This window comes from Melampsora larici-populina (genome assembly GCF_000204055.1).
Source record: "Melampsora larici-populina 98AG31 unplaced genomic scaffold MELLAscaffold_33, whole genome shotgun sequence".
NCBI lineage: Eukaryota > Fungi > Basidiomycota > Pucciniomycetes > Pucciniales > Melampsoraceae > Melampsora > Melampsora laricis-populina.
The window spans coordinates 503,927-526,601 of NW_006768797.1; the positions used below are offsets into that span (position 1 = coordinate 503,927).

The 22,675-nt window shown below is 40.6% G+C and overlaps 3 protein-coding genes across 3 annotated transcripts; all 3 read left to right on the plus strand.

Annotated features, from left to right (window-relative positions):
- Window positions 1-6,176: 6,176 nt before the first annotated feature.
- MELLADRAFT_108967 (uncharacterized protein) lies at window positions 6,177-7,920 on the plus strand (the record flags this gene model as incomplete). The annotated part of the gene is made up of 4 exons (XM_007412818.1): window positions 6,177-6,273; window positions 6,355-6,405; window positions 6,499-7,346; window positions 7,417-7,920. 4 exons carry the CDS (start codon window positions 6,177-6,179, stop codon window positions 7,918-7,920), a joined length of 1,500 nt encoding a protein of 499 aa, XP_007412880.1.
- Window positions 7,921-13,572: 5,652 nt separating this feature from the next.
- Window positions 13,573-16,869, plus strand: MELLADRAFT_108968 (uncharacterized protein; the record flags this gene model as incomplete). Its single annotated transcript, XM_007412819.1, has 5 exons — window positions 13,573-14,337; window positions 15,358-15,651; window positions 16,249-16,501; window positions 16,739-16,776; window positions 16,843-16,869. 5 exons carry the CDS (start codon window positions 13,573-13,575, stop codon window positions 16,867-16,869), a joined length of 1,377 nt encoding a protein of 458 aa, XP_007412881.1.
- Window positions 16,870-19,265: 2,396 nt separating this feature from the next.
- MELLADRAFT_108969 (uncharacterized protein) lies at window positions 19,266-21,894 on the plus strand (the record flags this gene model as incomplete). The annotated part of the gene is made up of 7 exons (XM_007412820.1): window positions 19,266-19,476; window positions 19,647-20,244; window positions 20,710-20,778; window positions 20,859-21,061; window positions 21,314-21,405; window positions 21,499-21,641; window positions 21,735-21,894. 7 exons carry the CDS (start codon window positions 19,266-19,268, stop codon window positions 21,892-21,894), a joined length of 1,476 nt encoding a protein of 491 aa, XP_007412882.1.
- Window positions 21,895-22,675: the final 781 nt, after the last annotated feature.

Here is a 22,675-nt window from a genome sequence, read left to right on the forward strand (position 1 = left end):
TTCAAAGAAAAAGATAGGAAACACCATTAAAACAAAACCAATAACTGATAATAATCATAACCAACTATCCTCTAACTAAAAAAACCACAATCTGAGAGAATCTATATAAACTCGAGACTCCTTATAAAGGAAGTCTTATAACACCAGAAATCGGGTGTAAGTCTTTTATGGCTCTGAACACCAAAGACTATAACAAGAACACACCTTATAACACCAGAAATCGGGTGTAAGTCTTTTATGGCTCTGAACACCAAAGACTATAACAAGAACACACCTAAATAGGTGGAAAGAAACAAGAACAGGAAGTCTAGACAACATGGTTATAGTAGAAATGAAGTCAACAACAGTTATTCGGATTTGAGTATGATGTGAGAAGAGAAAGACTCACACGCCAGTTTTCCTCAGTGAACTGATGAGGAAAACGTGGCGCGGTTGGTGGCGTTAGTTTCTATTTATATGTGATACTATGATGATAATTAAAGTTAGGTTTGGTTTCAGGTCATGTATTGTATTGGTTGAATTGTACCGTGTTGATTGAACTGTACCGAGTTGGTTGTCGTGTTTGAAATGATAACTGTATTCTTACACACCCCCTCAAGCACGACAAGCAAATAATCAAAACAGGTAGATAAATAGTTATAAGCAATGTGAAAAAAAATATTAAGAGAGAAGAAAGAAAATAAAAAAAATTGAAGAAAGAAAAAAAAAGAAAATTGATTTCAGTATAAATATTTTAGATGAATCTACACAGTTGAATCCCTATGATGAAGTCCAATGGCTTTTCGTAAATATTGAAATGGTGATTTTCCTAACGGTTTTGTGAGGACATCAGCTATCATTTTGTGTGATTGACAATGTTGAAGCTCTACTGTTCCGTTCTTCACAAGCTCTCGAATCCAGTGGTATTGTATCTCTATATGTTTTGTTCGAGCGTGAAAGATTGTCTTTGATGTAAGATGTATAGCACCTAAGTTATCACAGTGAAGTTGAGTCGGCTCCTTGATTGTGTACCCTAAAGATGTCATAAGTGTTTGAATCCAAGTTGCTTCTTGTCCAGCTTCCGTAGTCGCACGATACTCTGCCTCGGTACTCGACAAAGCAACAGTTGGCTGGAGGCGGCTTTTCCAGCTGACGGCGCCTCCCAGGAATTTGAAAATGTAACCCGTTGTTGATCGTCGGTTATCTTTGTTGCCAGCCCAGTCAGCATCAGAAAATCCATACGGGCAATTCCAAGATTGATTGCCTGATAGTCCTCCATCTCCTGCATTGTACTCAATGAATAAATGAGTAGTTCCACGTAAATAACGAAGGACATGTACAAAAGCATTCCAATGCGCCCGAGATGGTCAATCAAGGTGTTGTGATAATACACCAACAGCATATGCTAAGTCGGGGCGGGTGCATTGAGATAAATACATTAACGAACCAACTCCGTTTCGATAAGGTAAGTTTTGAGTTGCGAATTCGGTCATTTCTGAATCGGTGGCGCGTGTGAGCTTAAGGTCGGCGACAAGGGGAGTACTGGCCGGTTTACAGTGAGTCATTCCGAAGCGTTCGAGTACACTTTCGATCATTGCAGGCTGACCTATGGCGTAAGAGAAGTCTGATGTCCTTGAAATTTGAATACCAACAATACAATGAGAGATGCCAAGGTCCTCCATGTCCCAACGACTTGCGATCAGCTTCTTGATGTGGGCGATTTCATTACCGGTGATTGCCATATCATCTACGTGAATGTACATGGCCGAAAATTTAGTTCCATCTTGAGTGATACGTATAAATAAACAAGCGTCTGCCTCCGATTGTCTAAAACCAATAGATAAGAGGTAATCAGTCACATCGTTGCTCCAGTATTTAGCCGACTGCTTCAGTCCATAGATGGTGCTTAGGAGGCATGCGACCATGTCATCACCGTATATCTCTTTCAGGTTGTCTGGAAGTTCCATATAAATTTCATAATCTAACCGATTGTTGAGAAACGCGCAAATGGCGTCCATCGATTCGACAGGCCATCCATTCAATGCAGCGGTGGCAATAAGAAGTCGTAGAGATGCTGGTTTTCCGGTGGGTGAATAGGTTTCATGGTAATCTACACCAGGCACTTGTGAGAAACCCTTCGCAACATACCTGGCCTTGTATTTGGCAATAGACCCATCAAGGTTTGGTTTAACCTTAAAAACCCATCGGCCTCCTACAACAGTCCGATTCTTTGGGCGACGGACAATAGTCCATACCTTCCTTTTGTCAATTGATGCTAGTTCTTTGTTCATGGCAGCTAGCCATTCGTCTTTTTGAGCTGATTTCATTGCTTGTTTGTAAGTTCTTGGCTCGTCGACTAATCGGACAGTTGGTGTAGTTGCAAAAGCATATGCGTCAACATCATCGCTAGCAATAAAAGTGTTGATGTCCGCCCAGAAGGTGTTATTCGAAGATGGTGTGTACCGATCGGGTGCTTTTCTATCCCTTGTAGATTTTCGGATAGTCGGTTCGTTGTTGGTAGGTTGTTCCGCATCTTTTACATTCTCCGAAGGAGGTTCAGACTCCACGGGTGTTTCAGATGGGATAGAGTGAGGCACTGGGACAATATCAGCAACATCTTTTGGAGGTTCAGACTCCAAATTGATGACTGGATTTATGTCAGGCCGAGGATTATGAAGGAAAGGATAGTCGTCGTCTTCAAGGTTTATTACGGGTTCTAACCCTGGATTTGACTCTTCAAGTTCATTTAATTCTTTCTTAGAGAATAAGTGATCATACTGAAATTTGATTGATTTTCTAAAAGGGAAAAAATCTTCACGGAATTTGACATCGTGGGAGGTAATAATCTTCTTTGATTCGAGATCGTATAGGCGGTAGTTAAAGTTGTCTGTTGCAAATCCAAGTAGTACGGCAGTTCGAGTGACAGCGTGAAATTTGCCATCTCGTTGACTCTTCCTGACGATGTATTCTACCCCACAACCAAACGTTCGGATATGAGAGACAGAGGGTTTTCTTCCATACCATCCTTCAAAAGGCGTCATTAGTCCTTTGTTGTATGCCACAGAAACAGTGCGATTATCAAGGTAAACGGTTGTGTTAACAGCTTCGAAGCAAAAGCTGGGTGGGACGTTAGAATGTTGAAGTAGTGCCCTTGCTTTGTAAGTAATAGTTTTGTTCGAACGTTCAGCAACACCGTTTTCTTCGGGTGTGTAAGCAGCGGTTTCATGTAGCCAGATGCCTTGTTCTTTACAGTAAGGTACGAAAAGAGAATTAAAAAATTCAGAACCCTGATCTAAGGTGAAACATTTTACTTTTCGTTCGCTTTGGCGCTCGGCAAATGAAATGAATGCACATAGTGCGTTGAAAACTGATGTCTTGTCTTTTGATTTCAGGAAGTACACAAAACGCATCCCAGTTAAATCGTCGGTAAAAAGAATATAGTATAAGAAACCACTGTTTACATATCCTCTGACAATTCCACTTAAGTCTACATGAACATTGTCTAATTTATTTTCAGCACGAGGTCGAGTATTGGAGAAAGGGGGTCGTTCACTCTTTGACTTGATACAAGCAATACATTCAACAGGTTTGGAAAAATCAAAGTTCTCAGAAACCCCTTCGATCATCTTATCCTTAATCATTTTTCGGAGGTAGGCGAAATTCGGGTGACCTAACCGATTGTGAAGATTGAGTAAAGTGTCAGATTGAATGGTTGAGATTGAAGATGATTGCTGAGAGGGAATTTGACGTACAGGGCATTCGATCAGCTTGACTATCATGAGGTTGCCTGAAAAGAATCCCCGGAAGAGTGTCTTCTTGCCGAGAATCAAACTGAAGATATGAGATTTAATTGGATCGATGGAAGGGACAACTCCTTTCTTGATAAGAGCTCCAGCAGCAATCAAGTTCTTGTTGAGATGAGGAACGTATAGTGAGTTTTCAAATTTCATTACGTTTCCGTCAACATCCAATAAGTACGCAGTTCCGATCTTTTGAATTTCAAGTGTATCATTACCACCAGCTAAATTGAGCCTTTTGCTGGGATCGGGATTTGGAGTTAAGGAGTTTCGATCAAAATGTTTCAAGTTATTAAACATGTGATGTGACGATCCCGTGTCAGCTAGTCCGAAAGAATTGCTAGGAACTTTGGCTTGTACGGCTTTGTTGCTGCAGAAGTAGTCGATATGAAATACAGTTGGTTGGCTATCATCAGTCAAGACGTTCATCGAGTTCATGGCGTCGGTCAATTCATCAAGCTCATGATCGTTATCAGTTTCTTGTTCGACATTCGATGAGTTTCGATGTTGAAATGTCTTTGACTTGCTATTCGATTGTAAGTGGTTTGGAACTTGACCTCTCCATCTGCCTTTCTTGATTAACTCTTGTTGCCATCTGATCTTCTTCTCATGATTCTTGGGATTTTCAAAACAGTCGTCTTTGCCATATCTACATACACACCGATCAGCTGTACATTTAGGTCGAGTAGATTGAGTGACACGATTGTTGTTGTTGCGATTGACTGAATGAGCTCCTGGTATAAATGATTGATTCTTGTATAAGCTCGAAAATTGCGGTAAGTTTCGAATCTCTTTCTCTTTCTTCAGTATATATTGTTCAACTCCATCATATGTTAAAGGGTTCACCATATCAAAGACGTTAGATAAGATGAATTGATTGTTATGATGAAGAGATTTAATAAGTCTTCTTGCCAGTTGCCCATCATTAAGATCTCCTCCTGCTAACATTAATTCATCTTTCAATTCTCTAAATTTCGCTAAGTGAGCTTCTAAAGTTGTGCGATTATCTTGGCGGAATTCATCTAATTCATTGTCAAGTTGAAATCGGGCAGCTTCTGATACTGGAGCTTTATTCTCTCTAACAATCTTCCATAATTTTGACGGTTCATATTCAATATCCACTTCCCCATCAACTTTAATTTGAAGTTTGGATTCAACAAAGGCTGAAGTAGAGGGGTCCATCCGATTGATCAAGAAATTCGTAAGACATTCCTTGTTAGCGAGATGTTCTTCAACAGTTATGTCGTCGGGTTGATTGGCTGAGGTAAGATATTGATCAAGGCATAGATGCCTCAGAGATCGTTTGATTCCAATGGCCCAATGAGTGTAGTTATTCTTTCCAAGAATAACAGTGGCTGATATTTTACTTAAGTTGAAATTTAGGGCGATTGCGAATTCTTTTTGAGTAGTGGGTATGGTTTGATTAGATGGAGTAGTCATGATGGCAGGTGGTTTGTTTTGAACAGTGTGATTCGAATTGAAAGACTTTTCAGAAGAGCTCGATGGGGAATTTTCTCGATTATCAAGATCAGTTAGAAGATCGTCGGTGGGATCGGCAGAAGAGTTTGTAGGTGAAGGTGCGTCGACTGGTGAGGACATATAAGAGGGTTATGAATCGAGTTATTCTCTCGCTACCATGAGAGAATCTATATAAACTCGAGACTCCTTATAAAGGAAGTCTTATAACACCAGAAATCGGGTGTAAGTCTTTTATGGCTCTGAACACCAAAGACTATAACAAGAACACACCTTATAACACCAGAAATCAGGTGTAAGTCTTTTATGGCTCTGAACACCAAAGACTATAACAAGAACACACCTAAATAGGTGGAAAGAAACAAGAACAGGAAGTCTAGACAACATGGTTATAGTAGAAATGAAGTCAACAACAGTTATTCGGATTTGAGTATGATGTGAGAAGAGAAAGACTCACACGCCAGTTTTCCTCAGTGAACTGATGAGGAAAACGTGGCGCGGTTGGTGGCGTTAGTTTCTATTTATATGTGATACTATGATGATAATTAAAGTTAGGTTTGGTTTCAGGTCATGTATTGTATTGGTTGAATTGTACCGTGTTGATTGAACTGTACCGAGTTGGTTGTCGTGTTTGAAATGATAACTGTATTCTTACAGCTGGAACGGTCAGAAGTTTTGTGGCAATACCCTGTGGTGCATTGATCTCGATCATCCGTTAGCTCAGCGGAGGGCTAACGGATGATTGAGATCAATTGCAAGCTCATAATAAGGGCTGGTAGTCGACGCTGGTAAATCCTTCACCATTTGCTCTTCTCTTCATATCCTGGTAAACTTCTGTGTCAATTTTTGTAATTCAACTTTTTATCATCCTTATCATAACTATACACTCACTTAGTTATTTCACTTTCTTGTATATTTTTGAAAATGAGTCCGCAACCGACTGGTACACAATTCACTCCCTCATCATTCAAAGGGGCTTCAAAAAGACCTCGTTTCGATGATGAAGATGACAAAAGTGACAGTGCGTACCCTGACGTTCACGTAGACACCAACCGAATTGCAACAATGATTGAAATGTGACTCTTCTTGATTCCGCAAACAGGCGAACACTCTGGTGAAGCAATGGAAGATTCGGATGAGGAGGAAGATTCAGGTGATTTCAATTTGGCTTGGTCAATGCGAAGCGAAAGAGATAAGAAGGTCTCATTGTAATATTCTTGATCACATCTGTCTGTAACGGATGGAGATCTTACTCACGAAGATATCCTCGAACGCAAAAAGATGAAGGCTGCAAGACTGAAAGTAATGACTCATACCAGACATTGTAACGAAGGAATTGGGAAAGTAGCTGCACAACACGAGACTCCGAAGGCAGCGACACCACTTGCGAGAGCTATCCACGAGTACATTCGCCTGCTCATGGGGATTCCACGTAAATCAAGGAATCAATCAGCTTTGGAAAACGCTGGAGTACCAAAACTTCCGAATCCTCCATCAGACGAAGAACGCCAAAATTGGGAAACTCGGAAACAGAGGCGGGAGACATTCATTCGAGCAGCTCAGGACAAAGCAATGCGTAAATACGTGGAAAGGAAAGGGCCTGGTTTCAAACCAAACCGGAAGCAAAGGAAAACAGTCGAGAAGGATGCCGCCGAAATGGCGACTCTGAAAACCCCCATGCAACCGGTCATTTTCACATCTCGCATGTCGTCTGGTGGTCGAACAAGATACGCTCATCATTTCGGAACCCAGTGCGAAGCCAGCTTAGCTATGGCAGGCTTTCCAAGGTGCACTTTTGACTGGCAGGCATCATATGATACTCCTTGGAACTCGGCCATGTCATCTATTATATTATCTCACTGGGTCAAGACTTACGATGCGAACGGAGCCAGGGCTTTTGGTATTCTTGTTTCAGACAACACTGCTGCCAATCGCGAAGAAATACTTCGCCGTTGGGTTATCAATAAGTGCAGCAAATTTGCAGAGCAAAATCGGCAACTCGAGCTATTCAAGACCGATGAAGGCAAGAAGATACTCAATGACCATATTGAGATAGTAAAACGCACCACAAGAAAGAGGTTGAACAAAGCTAAGGTTAGTAACATGATTATCTTCCTCAAATCACACACAAATAGGGTGCTAATGGCGAAAAACTAAAAACTAGATCGTGGAGGCCAGGTTGACTCAAGCAGTCAGACTGTTCGGCCAAAATTCACTGGAAGCTAGGATGTTGGATCATCCCGAGGTTCACTCAGATGAAGAGCTTGTAACATCCAACGGATACGCTACGCGACAAAAGTTGAGGCTCAAATGGAGGAGCCCTGAGTTAGACACTCTAATCAATTTATTGGACCAAGTTCATCAGAAACGACAATTACTACCAAGAGAAAAAAGAAAAGCAAAACAGTTGGTCGACAGGGGCGTCTACGCACCTGAATCTGATCAAGATAAATATCCTCCAAAGGGATTTCAACTCTCGCTGGTTTCTCCGAGCTGGTATGAACAGCAGGAAGGTCTGGTAATAGCAGAGTTACAACTTGATGAATCGAACCGCCTTGATATCAGGACATCCATTGAGGAAGTCCAGGACTCTTTCAAATCATTGGCAAGCCGCGCTGCCGAAGAGGCAGCGGCTAATGGGTCAAACTCGATGGTAACAGGGAAATAGAAGGGCGGCCCATCCCGAATTCTAATTGTGATCCTCAGAGGCCCATATCTCTCGGTCCAAATTGCACCATTCCTCCTTGTATATAGTCAAATTTGTATTTTGGTGGTGTCATTATCTAGTAACAAACCTGGTGATCTCTTGTTAGAAACCTTCCCTATCCTCCTTGTATATAGACCAAGGTCGCGTGTATGGTGACATTCTTTGTTTTAGTGAGGTGTCGCTATAATTTTTTTATACAGATGTGAATAGTGTAAATATATGATATTGGTATGTAAGAACTGCTCTCTTGTCTGTCACATCACAATTGTTCGGTACCCCGTCAGCTGGCCTATGACAATATTATCACCCTCTCAACAAACAAACTCGAATTTCTATCCATTTCCAACTATGCACCACTAATAACCATCAAGGTACACCAAAGCTTCCTATCAATATCACCATTTGTGATCGTATCCCTGATGTCACATTCCAGGAACCTGACCAATCGAGGAGGGTTGGGTTTATGCACCCTCAACCCTTTTTCCATATGTGATCGAACGAATGCAATTTGCAAACATGAAGTTCGATCACTTTTTTGCCCAGTTTCTACAACGTACCGTATGAGACGTCAAGCTTTCCAATATCAAAACGTTGATGTACCCTACCAACATTTACGGTACACAAATATCGTTCTGGAAATTTCCAGAAGGTTTTTTCCAGAACGCCAGAACCCTTCGGGAAGCCTTCTGGTGTTCTGGAAAAAACACAAATTCAACATAAACTCTCTGCTGCAGCCTGCTGCAGCTTCCCCACATACCCCGCCTAACAAACATGGATCAAGTGATCGACGACCATACTCCCACCTCCAGCCAACCAAGCAGCCCTCAAGAAAACCAAGTCATCACACCGTTCACCTTCCAAATTCACCCATCTTCTCTTCAGGCCTACCCATCAAATTTCAATTTGAACTCCGGATCACCAAACTTCTATACACAACCTATTCCTGCTACTGTAATTTCACCCTCTGCCTTTGGATCCTCCTTCAATTCGATGGCTTCTCTCTCTCAACCTATCAAACAACCAGTCTCATCAATTCAAAAGAATTCAAGAACTGCCAAGGCCAAAAAAGGTAAGGCCATGTCAACATCCACTCGCAAAGCCACCACCAGCAAAGTCCCGAAGTCCAATTCAAAAAGAAAATCCAAGAAACAAGATGCAGAAGAACCCAACGATAGTGTATCCACTCAAAAAGCACCAGTGTATTGGGAAGAGGAGAAAAATGAGAAGGGGGAAACTGTGATGAGTATTCTGTTGAACTGGATCACAACTTATGGTAATTGGACTTGGTACAAGGATAAGACTCTTGTGAAAAGTCATACGGTGGAGGAGATCATCGATTATTTAGCTCAGCATGGTTTTTATGGCCGAAGTGTCAAGAACGTGGAAGGAAAGGTGAGTCTCAAGACCATAAAGCTTTTGAATCTCAACTGACACACATGATTTATCTTACAGGTTTCGGAACTCGAAAAAAATTCATTTCGGGTCAGATGTGGCTAAATAGCACTGGTCAGGGTGTAAAGAATGGAATCGAAGCAGAGAAAGCAAAGAATGGCTGGACTGATGACCATCCAGAGTATTTGAACCGTAAGAAGTGTTTGATACAGGGTGAGTGAATCCATCCTCAAGCACCCTTCTGAATCTCCGACTGATCATGTTTTGAATCAGATTATATTATCAAACACCACTGTAAATATTATTATGAGCTTGAGGATACAATGGGGACTTGAGACAAGGGTACTCGCCTTGATGGTGCAAGCAGTGCGGTACCAAACTCTGCTGACAATTCTTTAAATTGTTTGGGACTGTCATCAAGGCTGATCGAGGCCTCACAAGTCACTGAGAGTCCCGACCCAAACACTCGAATCAAAGATGATCACTCACAAGCTTCCAATGATGAGTACTATTGTCAGCTCACCGAGGAACAAAATCTGGAAGACAATTTCAACCAAGAAATTCGACGTGCTCTGAACAACAATTTTCAAAATGATGGTGAGTTTGTCTCTTGTAATTCATACAGTATAAACTAATGTTCATCTGATTTCATCTCTAGGAGAACCGAGTCAACCGAATCAAACACAGAATTTGTATCACGGTAGCTTGATCCAACCATCACAATCACACCGAACTCACAAACCGGGGGCTGAAACTCGAGTCAGTCAATTATTGAGTCAGCCAGACACCGAGTCAAATTCTTCAATCACTCGTCTTGAAGATGTCCTCATCAAGAGTGAACTCAAAAGCAATACAATGAAGGATGTTATGAAGGATTTGGCCAGTGCTTTGATGCCAAAAAAGGATTCAAAAACCTTATTAACTGAAGAACAGCTGTTAGAACAAGCACAGGTCGATGTGAAGCTCAAGATTTGTCAACTTGAAGCGGCTCGATTAGATGTTCAAAAAACAAAGCGGGCTATGGAACTCGAATTGGCAATGGCAAAAGGACAATTCATCAATCAATTCATGAAAGATAACAATGTTGCTTATGAACAAGCAAAAATAATTGCTGATGATTTATACAAGACTGTTGAAAAGACGTAAGGATATTTTCAATGTTCTATGCGATAGACTTCTTGACTGATTCTTTTGATTTATACTTAGGTCTGAAAACTGATCTAATCACTTACTCAAGTTTATAAAAAAACGGTATTGGTTTGCTCAGATTTGAGACAATTTTATTCGGTTTCAAAAGGTTCTCGTTTTTGAAGTTCAAATGTTTGTCAAGATGTACTTGTTGAAAAGTTTCAAATTGCTTTCAGAAGCTATGTAGACAAGATACCCAGTCGGTTTTCCTGGGTCTCTTCTCTACTCTTACCTAAATCGTTGTTTCACAAATACAAGTCTGTTAACAAAACAAGTCTTATAAAGAAAAATTATTTTCCTTCAGTTTCTTCCCTACTCTTACTTATATCGTTGTTTCACCAAATAAAATTAAGAAAAAAGTTATTTTCTATCTTTTACCTTTGTTGATTTGAAATTTATTGCTCGTTTTTGGTCATTGTTTGTGGTTTTGAATAACCAAAACCTTTTTGAAGTAGTATCATCAGTTTCTTATCAAAAAGGTGACCATAAATAAGGTCAAATTGAAAAATTTAAATTTGAGTGGCATTTTTTTTACAACAGAGTCGATTTGTGAAACTAAAACAAATTCAATCAAAGGTTTGAAAGCCAATAAACCAGTGAGAACGACTCAAAGTTGTGAATTTTAGTTCAACAGATAAGAACGATTCAAAGTTTTGAAATGTAGTGAAACAGATAGACGATTAATTAACCCCTTGGAGTCGCTATAAACTCAGCAAAAAGACCATCTCGCCTTGTAGTATCCTGCCTGAAATGATTAACATCAGTTGTTTGTCCAGAAGGTTGGTTTTGAGGAGGCCTTGCATTTCCTACTGAGTGAATCAGGCCTTCTTCAATTGATCCAAACTCGTCATGCCATTCTTCCCCACCAGCCTTTGAGAAATTATGTAGAATTATGCACGCACGGATCCACGCATTCGCCCTTTTCGCACTTGACACCCCACGTAAGATTATCCTGATTTCTTTTAAAGACTGGAATATGCCTTTAAGCATACCAATACTTTGTTCGATAATGACCCTCCACTTAGATAATTCTTGATTGAATGCTTCTTGATTATCCCTCAAGTGGCGACCAACAGAGCGTTTGAAAGGTGTGATTACATGGGGAGATAAGGTATAACCTGAATCTGCCAAGAGAAACTCTTCCTCGTTCATGAAATTGGCAGGATCCGTGAAGAGCTGGGTAGAAGTCAGTTAAACTCCATCTCATCCATTAAGCTTACCACAAACAAACTTACTAAAGAGGAGCGATAAACCCTTTGATCATGAGCCGAGCCACACCAACCAAGTTCATAGAATCGGATTGACTTGTGTACGTCACACACTAACATCACATTGAAAGCGTAAAAGTTTTTCCGTGTCCAATAGTCCTCAGGATTTCTCACCGGCGCAAAAGCAAGTGGCATGAGAGTTCCGTCCATAAATCCCACCGTATCTTTGAAAACAGTATCCTTCATTTTGGATTTCAGTTCTTGTCGTTCATTTTCTTTGGGCCAGAACACCCAGTCCTTTTCAATTTGAAGGATCACATAAATACATCGATTCTTCCAATTTTGGACACTACCTTCTAAACTAATCAATCGGATCAGTAAATAGAATCAATGTTTACCAAACAAGACAGTTCACTAACCTGAAATGTGAAACATATATGCCAAATGTGAAAGATCACCTCCATTTCCCGAAGATCCCAGGTTCGCTAGAGCAACCAAAAGCTGCCATGGTACAGGGACTTGCTTGTGATGTGATTGGTTGTGAAATACACCACTTGATTGAATCAAATCGACTAATTTCCAAAATCGTTCCTCGCTCATTCGAGCCTACCAGTGAGAGTACAATATCCCTCATTAGCAGACACCAAGAGAAAACATCAGAAAGCAGACTTACTATACATATAAATGTATCACCGCCTTCCCAAAACCTTTGCGGAAACGCTGCGTTTCTTAAAACTTTGCGTTCGCGCGATCTCCGATCCTGAACATAGCGGGTTGAATTTAAAATTTTTAGAGCCTCTTCAAGCCGATCGAGTCCGTTTTGATTGATTTGACGTAGACAACGACCGAGTAGCACAAGCTTAACAGACTGTGCACTGGCCAAGTGGTATTCCAGCGCGGCCAGCAAAAACAGGTACAGTGGCTTCCTAGCCTCAAATCGATCATCGGCATCATGCTCATCATCTAAAACGGCCTCGGATTGTAAGTTTTGCTGAACGATGATTGCTTGAAGACACCGAAGGATGAAAAGGCTTTCAGAATTCCTCTTTTTCTGGAAAGCTAAAGTTAAAAGGTCTGTTTGTGACTGATTCTTCTTGTGAATTGCCAAGTGAATAGACCGTTTCAGAAGTCGACGTCGGCTTTTTCGAACCATTGCAGGAGGAAAGGCAGAGTTAAATTGAAATGCAAGACCGAGAAGTGCTGAGAGTTGAGAAAAGTGATGTGGGAGGGTGTTTGATGTGCGTGGTATGAGGTGTGTGCTAGCGGATGTGTGGTTGGGTTCAGTACTCAGGTGTTGGGCATTCTGGAGTTTGGGGCATTCAAAGTTCCAGAACGCCAGAACGCCAGAACACACCAAAAAAAAAACCTTCTGGCGTTCTGGAAAAAGTGTTCTGGAAATTTCCAGAACGATATTTGTGTACCACAATTTGACAGGACCCAACACATAGAGGATGGTGAGGTTTATGTACTCCGTACCCTTTTTACATAAGTGATCAAACAAATGGATCGTGATCCCATGCATTTCGAGGACCATTAGCCATTTATTTCCAATCTACTGTACAAGAATTTAGTGGTTTCAAAGAACAAAACGTAAATGCAGCTTACTGACATCAAACATATAATGTTCTAGCTCAAAAAAACCACCACTTGCACATTAGAGAAACCCTCTGCCCTAAATGAAAACGTGATCCAGAAGCGCTTCTTTCAAAGAACCAGTTTCTTTTCTCTTCAAATCAAGTTTTTTTTGCATCATCCTTTGACTTACATCCTTGATCATATAAACCACAATCCATGTGACCAGAATATATACATTAATTCATGATCCATGGCCTTTTTCGACCCCAACCACATCTGCTGTACCTGTCTCCCACTTGGCTGCTCGGCGCGGCAGTTCCAGAAGAACGGAGAAACTCACACCGGACGTCTTTTCCATTGGACAAATTATGACCGGCATTTGAAAGCTTCCGAAGCTGCAGCATCATCAAACACCGGTGCACTTCCCAGCACATCAACATCCCATCATGCATCTTTCAATCCCGAGATGCCAGTCACAACGGCAGATACATTTGACCTTTCTGGCATCAAGGTCGGCGATGCCATACCATCCAAACAAAAACGTGGTCGAAGTCCGGATAGTACAGAGCTACCCTCAACGACTCAACGTACAGACGAGAGACCTCTCCGGAAGGTCCCACGACTGAAGGCCCCTGATGCCCAGCGGGTTGAACTTCCTCTCAATTCAATTGAGCCTTCTCAACATGTACCTCACCAAACCAATCCACACCTTGTGGCGAAACCTGGATATGAACTACAACTTCACACCGGGGCTTTTTACACTCCTAAGACGCTACTCCAACATCCATTATGTGTACAGTCCATGATCCAAGTGTTGAACAACTTGATTTTGAAGAACTCTTCCATATCGGCCTCTCAAACATCACTCAAATTGGAACGCCTCAAAGTTAAGACCGCTTTAACTTTGAAAGACCCTCAAATCGCATCTATTTGGAAAGAGATACCCCTCAGTGTTGCAAAACTTCTTCAGTGTTTTCACCTTGAACCTTCTGCAGTTGCAACAGTATCGTGCAAAGTTTGTTATTCTCTACATGGACCTCCACAAAAAAATCCAACCAAGTCAAGCTGTGACAATCATAGATTTACCAACGAAAAGGCTTCTGCGACCAGAATAGTTTGCAATTCACCGCTATATAAACCATTCGCCAAAGGTTCTGCTTTAGTTCGACCAATTCAAAATTTCTATCACCAGAAATTAATCGAGTGGTTAGCTAAGATGTTTCATAACCCATCCTTTGAAACCAACATTGACGCTCCTTTGAAGCGCCCTCGAGCTCCCCTTGGGACCATGCAAGATGTCTGGGACGGAACACTTTGGAACACTTTCAAGAAAAATGGGCAATTATTTACACGCACTTCAGGAAATCTTGTTTTTGGCTTTTATTGTGATTGGTTCGAGCCCTACGGAACCAAAAGAGGACGCCAACATAGTGCCGGCCTGATGATGTTGATATGCTTCAATCTTCCGCCTGACATTCGATACCGTTCAGAGAATATGTTTATCTATGGCGTGACCCCCAACCGACGAGAGCCCACAAGTGAGCGGATGAATTCCATATTAGCACCCCTGATATCGGAGTTTCATGATTTATGGAAGGGAATTTGGTTTAGCAAGACTTCACTTCACCCAGAAGGTAGAGGAATCAGTGCTGCTTTGTGTTTTCTTCTTGCCGATATCCCCGCCATGAAAAAAGTATCCGGTTTTTCTGGTCATCGTTCAACAAACTCTTGCTCAAAGTGTTATATCATTCTGGACGACATTGATTGGGTTCATGATGTCACCGATTACCGCCTTCGAACCTCTGTAACTCACAAAAGGCAAGCACAGAGATGGCTAGACACTGAAAAACCTTCAGATAGAGAAAAACTCATGAAGATTAACGGAGCTCGCTATTCAGCATTTTACGAGTTACCTTATTGGAACCCTATTGATTTCTCAACCATCGACATTATGCATTGTATCATTCTCGGCCTCTTAGCTGACCTTTCAACCACTTACCTTCGAATTCCGTCTGCCGGCCAGGGCTTAAAGAAGCAACAGGAGGCTAGTGAGGCTCGTGGTAGCTACCCAGCTGTTGAACATACTTCAGCACTTGGAGATATCGATGTCAACATGAGTGAGATTGACGATGCTGCCTCTGCACATCACAACAGTCAAACGTCAAAAGTATCAAGTGTTCGAACACAATACTCTCGCACTGCTAAGTCCCACACCGCCACGGAAACTTCTGAGGATACAAGCAAACGGGATTCTGAATCATCCGAAAAGTCCGATAGCACATTTATAATCCCAACCGGTCCCAGCATTGCGATCCATGAACTTGAGATGGTGCATAACACTGTTGCTAAAACCATTATTCCATCGTGGCTGACCCGTGTCCCCTCGAAAGTAGGCATGCCAATGTCTGGTACTCCAAAAGCATCGGAGTGGTTAAGTTTGTATACAGTATTTATGGTTCTTTCACTTGTTCCATATCACAAAAATGCTGAAGAACACTCTGATGCTTCCAAAATACATAACGCCATCATACTTGCTATACAAATTGTTAATATTTGTGTTTCTTGCACAATGACCAACAAAGACATCAACACACTACCTCATTTACTAGTCAAATATCGCACACACCTTCTTGACACCTGGCCTGGAATCAAATCGAAGCCCAACCTCCATTTTGCCCAGCATCTTCCTGCTCAATGTTGTCTACTAGGACCACCTGCATACACATCATGTTGGGCTGGCGAGCGCATAATTGGTACAATGATTCGTACTCCCAAAAGCGGCGACCGTAGTAAGTTGTTTCTATTTTTTGAACAATTAGGGATCTACCAATCTGATTGATGTCCACCTTTTTTCTTTCAAGGTGTTGTTGGGAATACCATGATAGCCAAGCATGCTCAGAGAGCGTCATTTTTGAATTTCCTCAAGAATGTACCTTCGGATTACGGAGAAAAAATCGGAGCTGATATCATATTACATACTACATCACCTAAATGGAAGAAGTACTTACCAACTCCCGAAATCAGCGCCTCTATCAACCCACTATTACAGGCCATGGGCTGCAGTACCGAAGTGAGTTTAGAGATGACGTCTAATTGGCGACACAGCGGTAAATCTTTCAGCATATACGGTGAACACGTAGGAAATAGTTACGTAGAGTTCTTCCAACAGGGCAAAAAAGGTGCGGGTGTGATCCATCACATTATACGACCTTACAATCACTCAAATCCCATATTTGTTCTTCACGTGTTCCGAGACCTTGACTCGATTGACGATCATAAAAACCCATACCACATGTTGCCATATTTGAATGCCACGGTGAAATATAATCACAGTCTCATACTGCAATCTTTTCTTTTCGAGGAAATTTTTGGCCATTGTGCTGCATTGCATAACACTTCTGGAACCTTTGGAATAGACAACCCAACTGTTTCCATTGTCAGTCTTCGAAGTATGGTGAGTGCCTTTAATTCCACTTGTAACAATGTGTTCTCAAACTGATAGAAATGTTCTTGTCTGTAGAGTTTAGCAGACATGTCTTCAAGTTAAGAATGAGTTGCTCGGTCAATCAATGTATTACCCAAAAAAACATGTCAAGGTGATCATTTGTTATATTTTGTTATCTTAAAAAAATGATATCAATTGTTAATTGCTGCAGGAATATTCTATATACATCATTTGGTGTTCTAAATCACATATCAGTCTGTACTATCATGAACCAATGCTTAACTTTTCGATACTTTTGAATCACAATTTAAGCTAGAGCAGAGCGCTTGGTATCTTGTTTTGTAAAGTATTCAAAAAAGATGTTACCGGTTTAATCTGAAGAGTTTTCTTTTCTTCCTCAGTCAAATTGAAAAGGAAAACTGGGTCATAGCAATTTTCGGGAAGGCCAGGACACACAGAACCATGTGTGTTGGTGTACGTGGTGTGTGTTCTACATTGATCAAACCTTCGCGACGCCAGTAGTTCACTCTGCGTAGATGAAACGTATTTGAAAGATAACCGATCAATTTGATGAATGACCGCTGTGTACTGCTGACTTCGCCAGGCCAGACCTGGTGCTTGATAAAGAGTTGCTTCTGGCTGCCACTCTGTGTCAGAACAGCAGTCGTGATGTGGCAAGATTTCAGACGCTTCCTGAGCAAGATCAATCGCAAGTAGGAAACGGGAAAGTGATTTGACTCAGTAGTCAAACAGCTAAACAATTCACAGGATATCACCACGAAAATCCTTAAAGGTTGATACTGAGATAAAACTGAACAAACCGTTATTTTCTTCCGGCGAGTCTCCTTCTGAAGGAGCTTTGCAGGAGACCGTCGGTTTTGACGAATTTCTACAGACCGACCACGGATCCAACAAAGGACTATGCCAATGCAATTTGCTTCGGTGTTGTGATCCGGAGTTATTGAATCCTTGAATGCATCTTGTGAGTGAGCGTATTGCCAATGCTTCACAACAAACAATGCCATGGTTCGATTCCACAAATTCCTGTCCGGCTGCTCCCAAGCAAACGAAAATCGCCTGATGCCATGATTTTCCAAGTCAATGAGGAAGAGCGATTTGTATGTGTCTAGATTTGTATCGGGTAATCCAACCTCAACTGAAGTTGGTACTGTTGAAAAAACTTGTCGATTACTCATAATTTCTTGTTGATCAAAAGGTCGAAGTTGGCAGAGTTCGTCGGGGGTGGGAGAAGGTGGGTAAGTCTTAGTGCCTTTGTCATATCCAATTACAAATCTTGTAAAGCTTGCCAGCGATTGGCAAATAGCTTCTTTCGAATCTGGAAGACTGTCATAGACCGAAGCGTTCACCGCCTTCAGGGAAGTCGCTGCGGCGCCTTTCTTCCAGTGATGCGAAGACCGAGCTTATAGAAAGAAAAATAATCAGGATACGCGAAACAAAAAAAGTAAACGGAAAGAGACTATAGACCAACGCATTGCTTGAGATTTGAACTTGAAGATTTATCAAATGGGGAGGGACTGGATATGTAGGCAGAAAACTCGGACAGAAAAGCAAAATCTTTGGATTGATATACTGCCCACAAGCAATCTTTGATTGCTTCATATGTTGAATCAGTCTTTCAAAAGTCAATGGTTTCAAGAGACTTTTACAAAGGCAATACTCGAACCTAACGGTTCAGTGGAAGAGGAGATACAACAAAGGCCGTGTCGACCCTTTTCTCGAAAGGGCCAACCGCCATTCGTGGAGACTTTTGCCGCGAAACATTTCTTGACAAAGGAAAGCTTGGTCTGGCACAGGAAGCCACCAATCTCAACCGAAAGAAAACACAAGCACTTTTATTCTTTAACTCTTCGTGTGTGCACGTCGACGTGCCACAAGGGATTTGACGCTGTGGTTGATTACCCAAGAGTAAAAGAACTCATCCTTTGGAGTGATTCAAGTCTTGGGAATACAATCAAGAAATCCAATACCTTGCTGATTGAATCCAGATCTCATCAAATTGAACTTGAGTTGAAGAACTATGTAGTAAAGTATTTTATAAAAGATCAACAGGGTAAGATGGTCTGTGTATCTGTACTCCAACTCATCAATTGATTACTGACCTTTACCTTGACATGAGTTGACCATTGTAGAAATGTTTGTATGCAGACAAGAAACCCAATCCAAAGTTTCAAGGATAAGGAAAGATGTGAGAGGAAACCCATTGGAATGAGTGATTGTGTGAAATAGTACTCAAAGTGATTAGATTTTCTACTTTTTTTTTACGTCAACGCGCCCTGAAGGTGAGAGCTGAGGTTTTTTTTAGAAAAAAAGCACAAAAAAATCAGGGTTTTAATTTCAACTCAGCATTTTAACTCAACCAATACCTTATCCTCACCCTCATCCTCATCCTCATTCTCATCCTCATCAACTTGAAAATACAATCCATCCATCCATCAAATACCCAATCACTTCATAACTCAATCATCAATCAAGAAACCATGTCATGTGAAACACCTCAAAAAGATCAAATCAATTCATCAAATGTTTCAATGAATATATTAGGTGAACCAGATAAATTAGATTTCATTTTATCTGCCAAGACTCCTAAATCAAAATTAAGACAATTAGCTCAAAAGAGTGTAACGAAGAATAAAATTAAATTTTCTAATCCAAATCATCAAGATGAATCTCAATCTTCTGTTGAAGTTAGTGTTTCCAAATCTTGATTCATTCAAGTTTTTTTATTGACTAATCCTTTTTCGTTTGACTACTTTTACAGTATCTTCTTGATCTTGGAGCTCCAAGTCAACCAATCTTTGATCCAGCTTTAGCTTCTACAACTACCAAACGTTCAATCCGACGTCGATCTTCTGGTCCAGCTTCCAAATTCTTAACACCTACTCATAAACCGCGTAAATCAGTTGTTGATGAAAGCTTTGAAATCTTATTCAAGAATATGTCGGTTTCAGCTACTCCATCAACCCAAACCGATTCACGTCATCTTGGAGAAAGCTCTGGATGTTCATTAAACTCAAAACCTAACAAGGAGTTTCCGATGGCTGAAAATTTGAGAAGGTCTAGACGAATCACTATTGCTGATACGTTTCAAAGTTCTGGAAGTTCATCAGATTTGAAAGCCGAGAAGAAACTTTTGATGACTCAAAACTTAAGAAGGTCTAGAAGAATTACCATCGTTAATATCTCTGAAGATAATTCACAACCACCTGAACCTGAAGTGATCTCTCAACTTGAATTAAATCAATCTAATGTATCTAATGAGGTATGCGAAACTCATGAGTGTGATGGTCAAAATGATAATCATGGATGTGGACTTGATCAGAGCGTGGTTGATCGATTGGATCTTGTTGAAGGAGTTTCGTCAAAAGGCCGAGATACTCTTGAAGATGGGGAGGAAGAGGAGGACGCGCAGGAAGAGAAGGATTCAGATGATGATGATGAAGATGGAGATGACCAAGCGTTGGCTGAAGATGACGTACCAGATGGTGTTGAAGATGAAGAGAAAGATGACGTACAGGATGAAGACGAAGATGAAGATGAAGAGGATCAGATATGCTTCAAAGGTCGACGTGTGTCGCTGAACAGGAATAAGAAATCAATGATTGTAGAGAGTGATAGTGAGGAAATAGATCATCCGATCTCCACACGCAAACCAAGACTTCAAGCTTTAGAAAGTGATGATGAGGAAGAAGCAGAGAATCATTCAAAATCTAATCCTCAAACGTCGCACGAGCTTTCTATGAGTCATAATAGGCGTCAGGCTGATCAACCAGCTCGACTTTTGAAGTCGCGTTACGAAGCAAGTGATAGTGATGATTCCATAGAGTGAGTTCACCTTTCTGATCCTTTTCCACCAAACCAAGTCAAAGTGCCAACGAGGATCATTTGATTCATAATTCTTTTTTATTTTCTGCTACTCTGTAGACTTGACCCAAAGAGAAAAGCACTATTTGAGTTAAACCGAGCAAGAGTGCTTGGTTTAACTTCAGTAAAGTTAGTCAACCGTTTTGATTCTTTTGTTTGTTGATTCCACATTTTAAAGATTTCTCTGATTAACTTTGAATAACATGTAGTCCTCTCGAAACACATTATGAATCTCCACCCAAAAACAAGACTACCAAGAAACAACCTCCGATCATCGATCTTACTGATTCACCACCATCACCTACGTGCTCCAAGTCTACCGTACCCCGTCAAGGAACCAAGATGACCGGATCCGTACCGCCCAAACCACCCACCCAATCTAAGACTCCTTCCTCTACGCCTCTTTCACGTCGTTCAACATCACTTACGACGACCAAAAAACCCATTGCAAAGAAAGAGATACCGTTTGCTAAAGTACGTGACGATCTAGCCGAATCATTAATCGAAAGATTAAATCAAGAAGTGTTTGGAAACAAATTACCAAACGAACTTGATTTGATTTGGAGTAATCGATTGAATACTACTGCAGGTAAAGCTAAATGGAGTGTGTTTAGAGATAATCAGACTGGTGTGATCTTAAGAGAAAAAGTGGTGATTGAATTAGGTACAAAAGTAGTTGATTCAGAATCTAGATTGATGAACACTTTGGCACATGAACTTTGTCATGTTGCCACTTGGATTATTGATAGACAAAAGGTTTGTTTCGGTTTCTTTTTCTTACATTTGGTTTTCGGTAGCTGACAGTTAGGTCTTCTTCTTTTCGATATGTATGATGGTGTTGGCCTTTAGGATGAAAAACATGGAAAATACTTTAAAGCTTGGGCTCGCAAGATTCATAAAGTTATACCACAAATCGAAGTTACCACCAAACATACATATGAAATTGATTATAAATTCAAATGGAATTGTTCATCAACAGATTGTTCAAGAACGTGAGTGATGTTTTATATCATACTTTTATTTAAATGAGATTCCAGACTTTTTTTTGATTGACATGACGAATTGAAAAACGAACAAAAAAATAGGTATGGAAGACATTCTAATTCGATTAAACCTGATAAACAAATGTGTGAATGTGGTGGGAATTTAATACCTGTACCAAGAATTCGTAAAAGAGCAATCAAGAAAGTGATTGAAGATGAAGATTTAAATGAAATGATGGAAAACTTAATCGTCAAAGTTTAAAAGAGTCACCTTTTATTTAACTTGTTCTTTTTTTGCCATCTAGCTTTTGTTGTATTAAGTTCCTTATTTTTTTGGGGGATTCCATTGGATTCTGTAGACCAGGGTTTCGCTTTCTACTTTGTTGTTTTTTAAAATCTGTTTTTTTGGATTATCTTGATTTCTTTCTTTTTGGATTAATGTAGTTTCTTGATTCTTGATTGACTGGCTTGATCTTTGATATCTTTGTTTGATCAGGTCCATATCTCCAAGTAGTCTATTTCGAACAGATTTTGCGCGCGTGAAAAGCCGTTGTACGTAAAACTAGGTGAGGAGCCGTTTCATAGGAGAGTCTTTCATTTTTAAAATGTTCAAAATGGGAATTTGGCAATCACGCAAAAGCCATGAAAATCTAAAAGAATAATCAAAGACTCCTTTTACAAGTCATCTTCCAAGAATTTATTTCATGACCGGATGACAAGCAATGTGAAGGTATTTAGCTGAAGATTGTAAAAGAAGCCCCTTCCTCCTCAGATCGTTCCTTCTTTCTCAATTCAATCATCGCCCCTCATGCACGATAAGGCCAATATTCGAATCGAATGATTGAAAGGGAATTGCAAAATTGACTCGCATCAGAACAGAAGATTTTCTTCTGTTTTTTGTTGTGGTTAAATGGAAAGCAGAAAGACCTCCTTTTCTTCATTTTCCTTTATAGATTCTATATCACGTGAATCATATCAATCGGAATCTTTGAAATCAAATCGAATAAAGGCTATGTAGTAGTCAGAATAACTAGCTCGAAAAA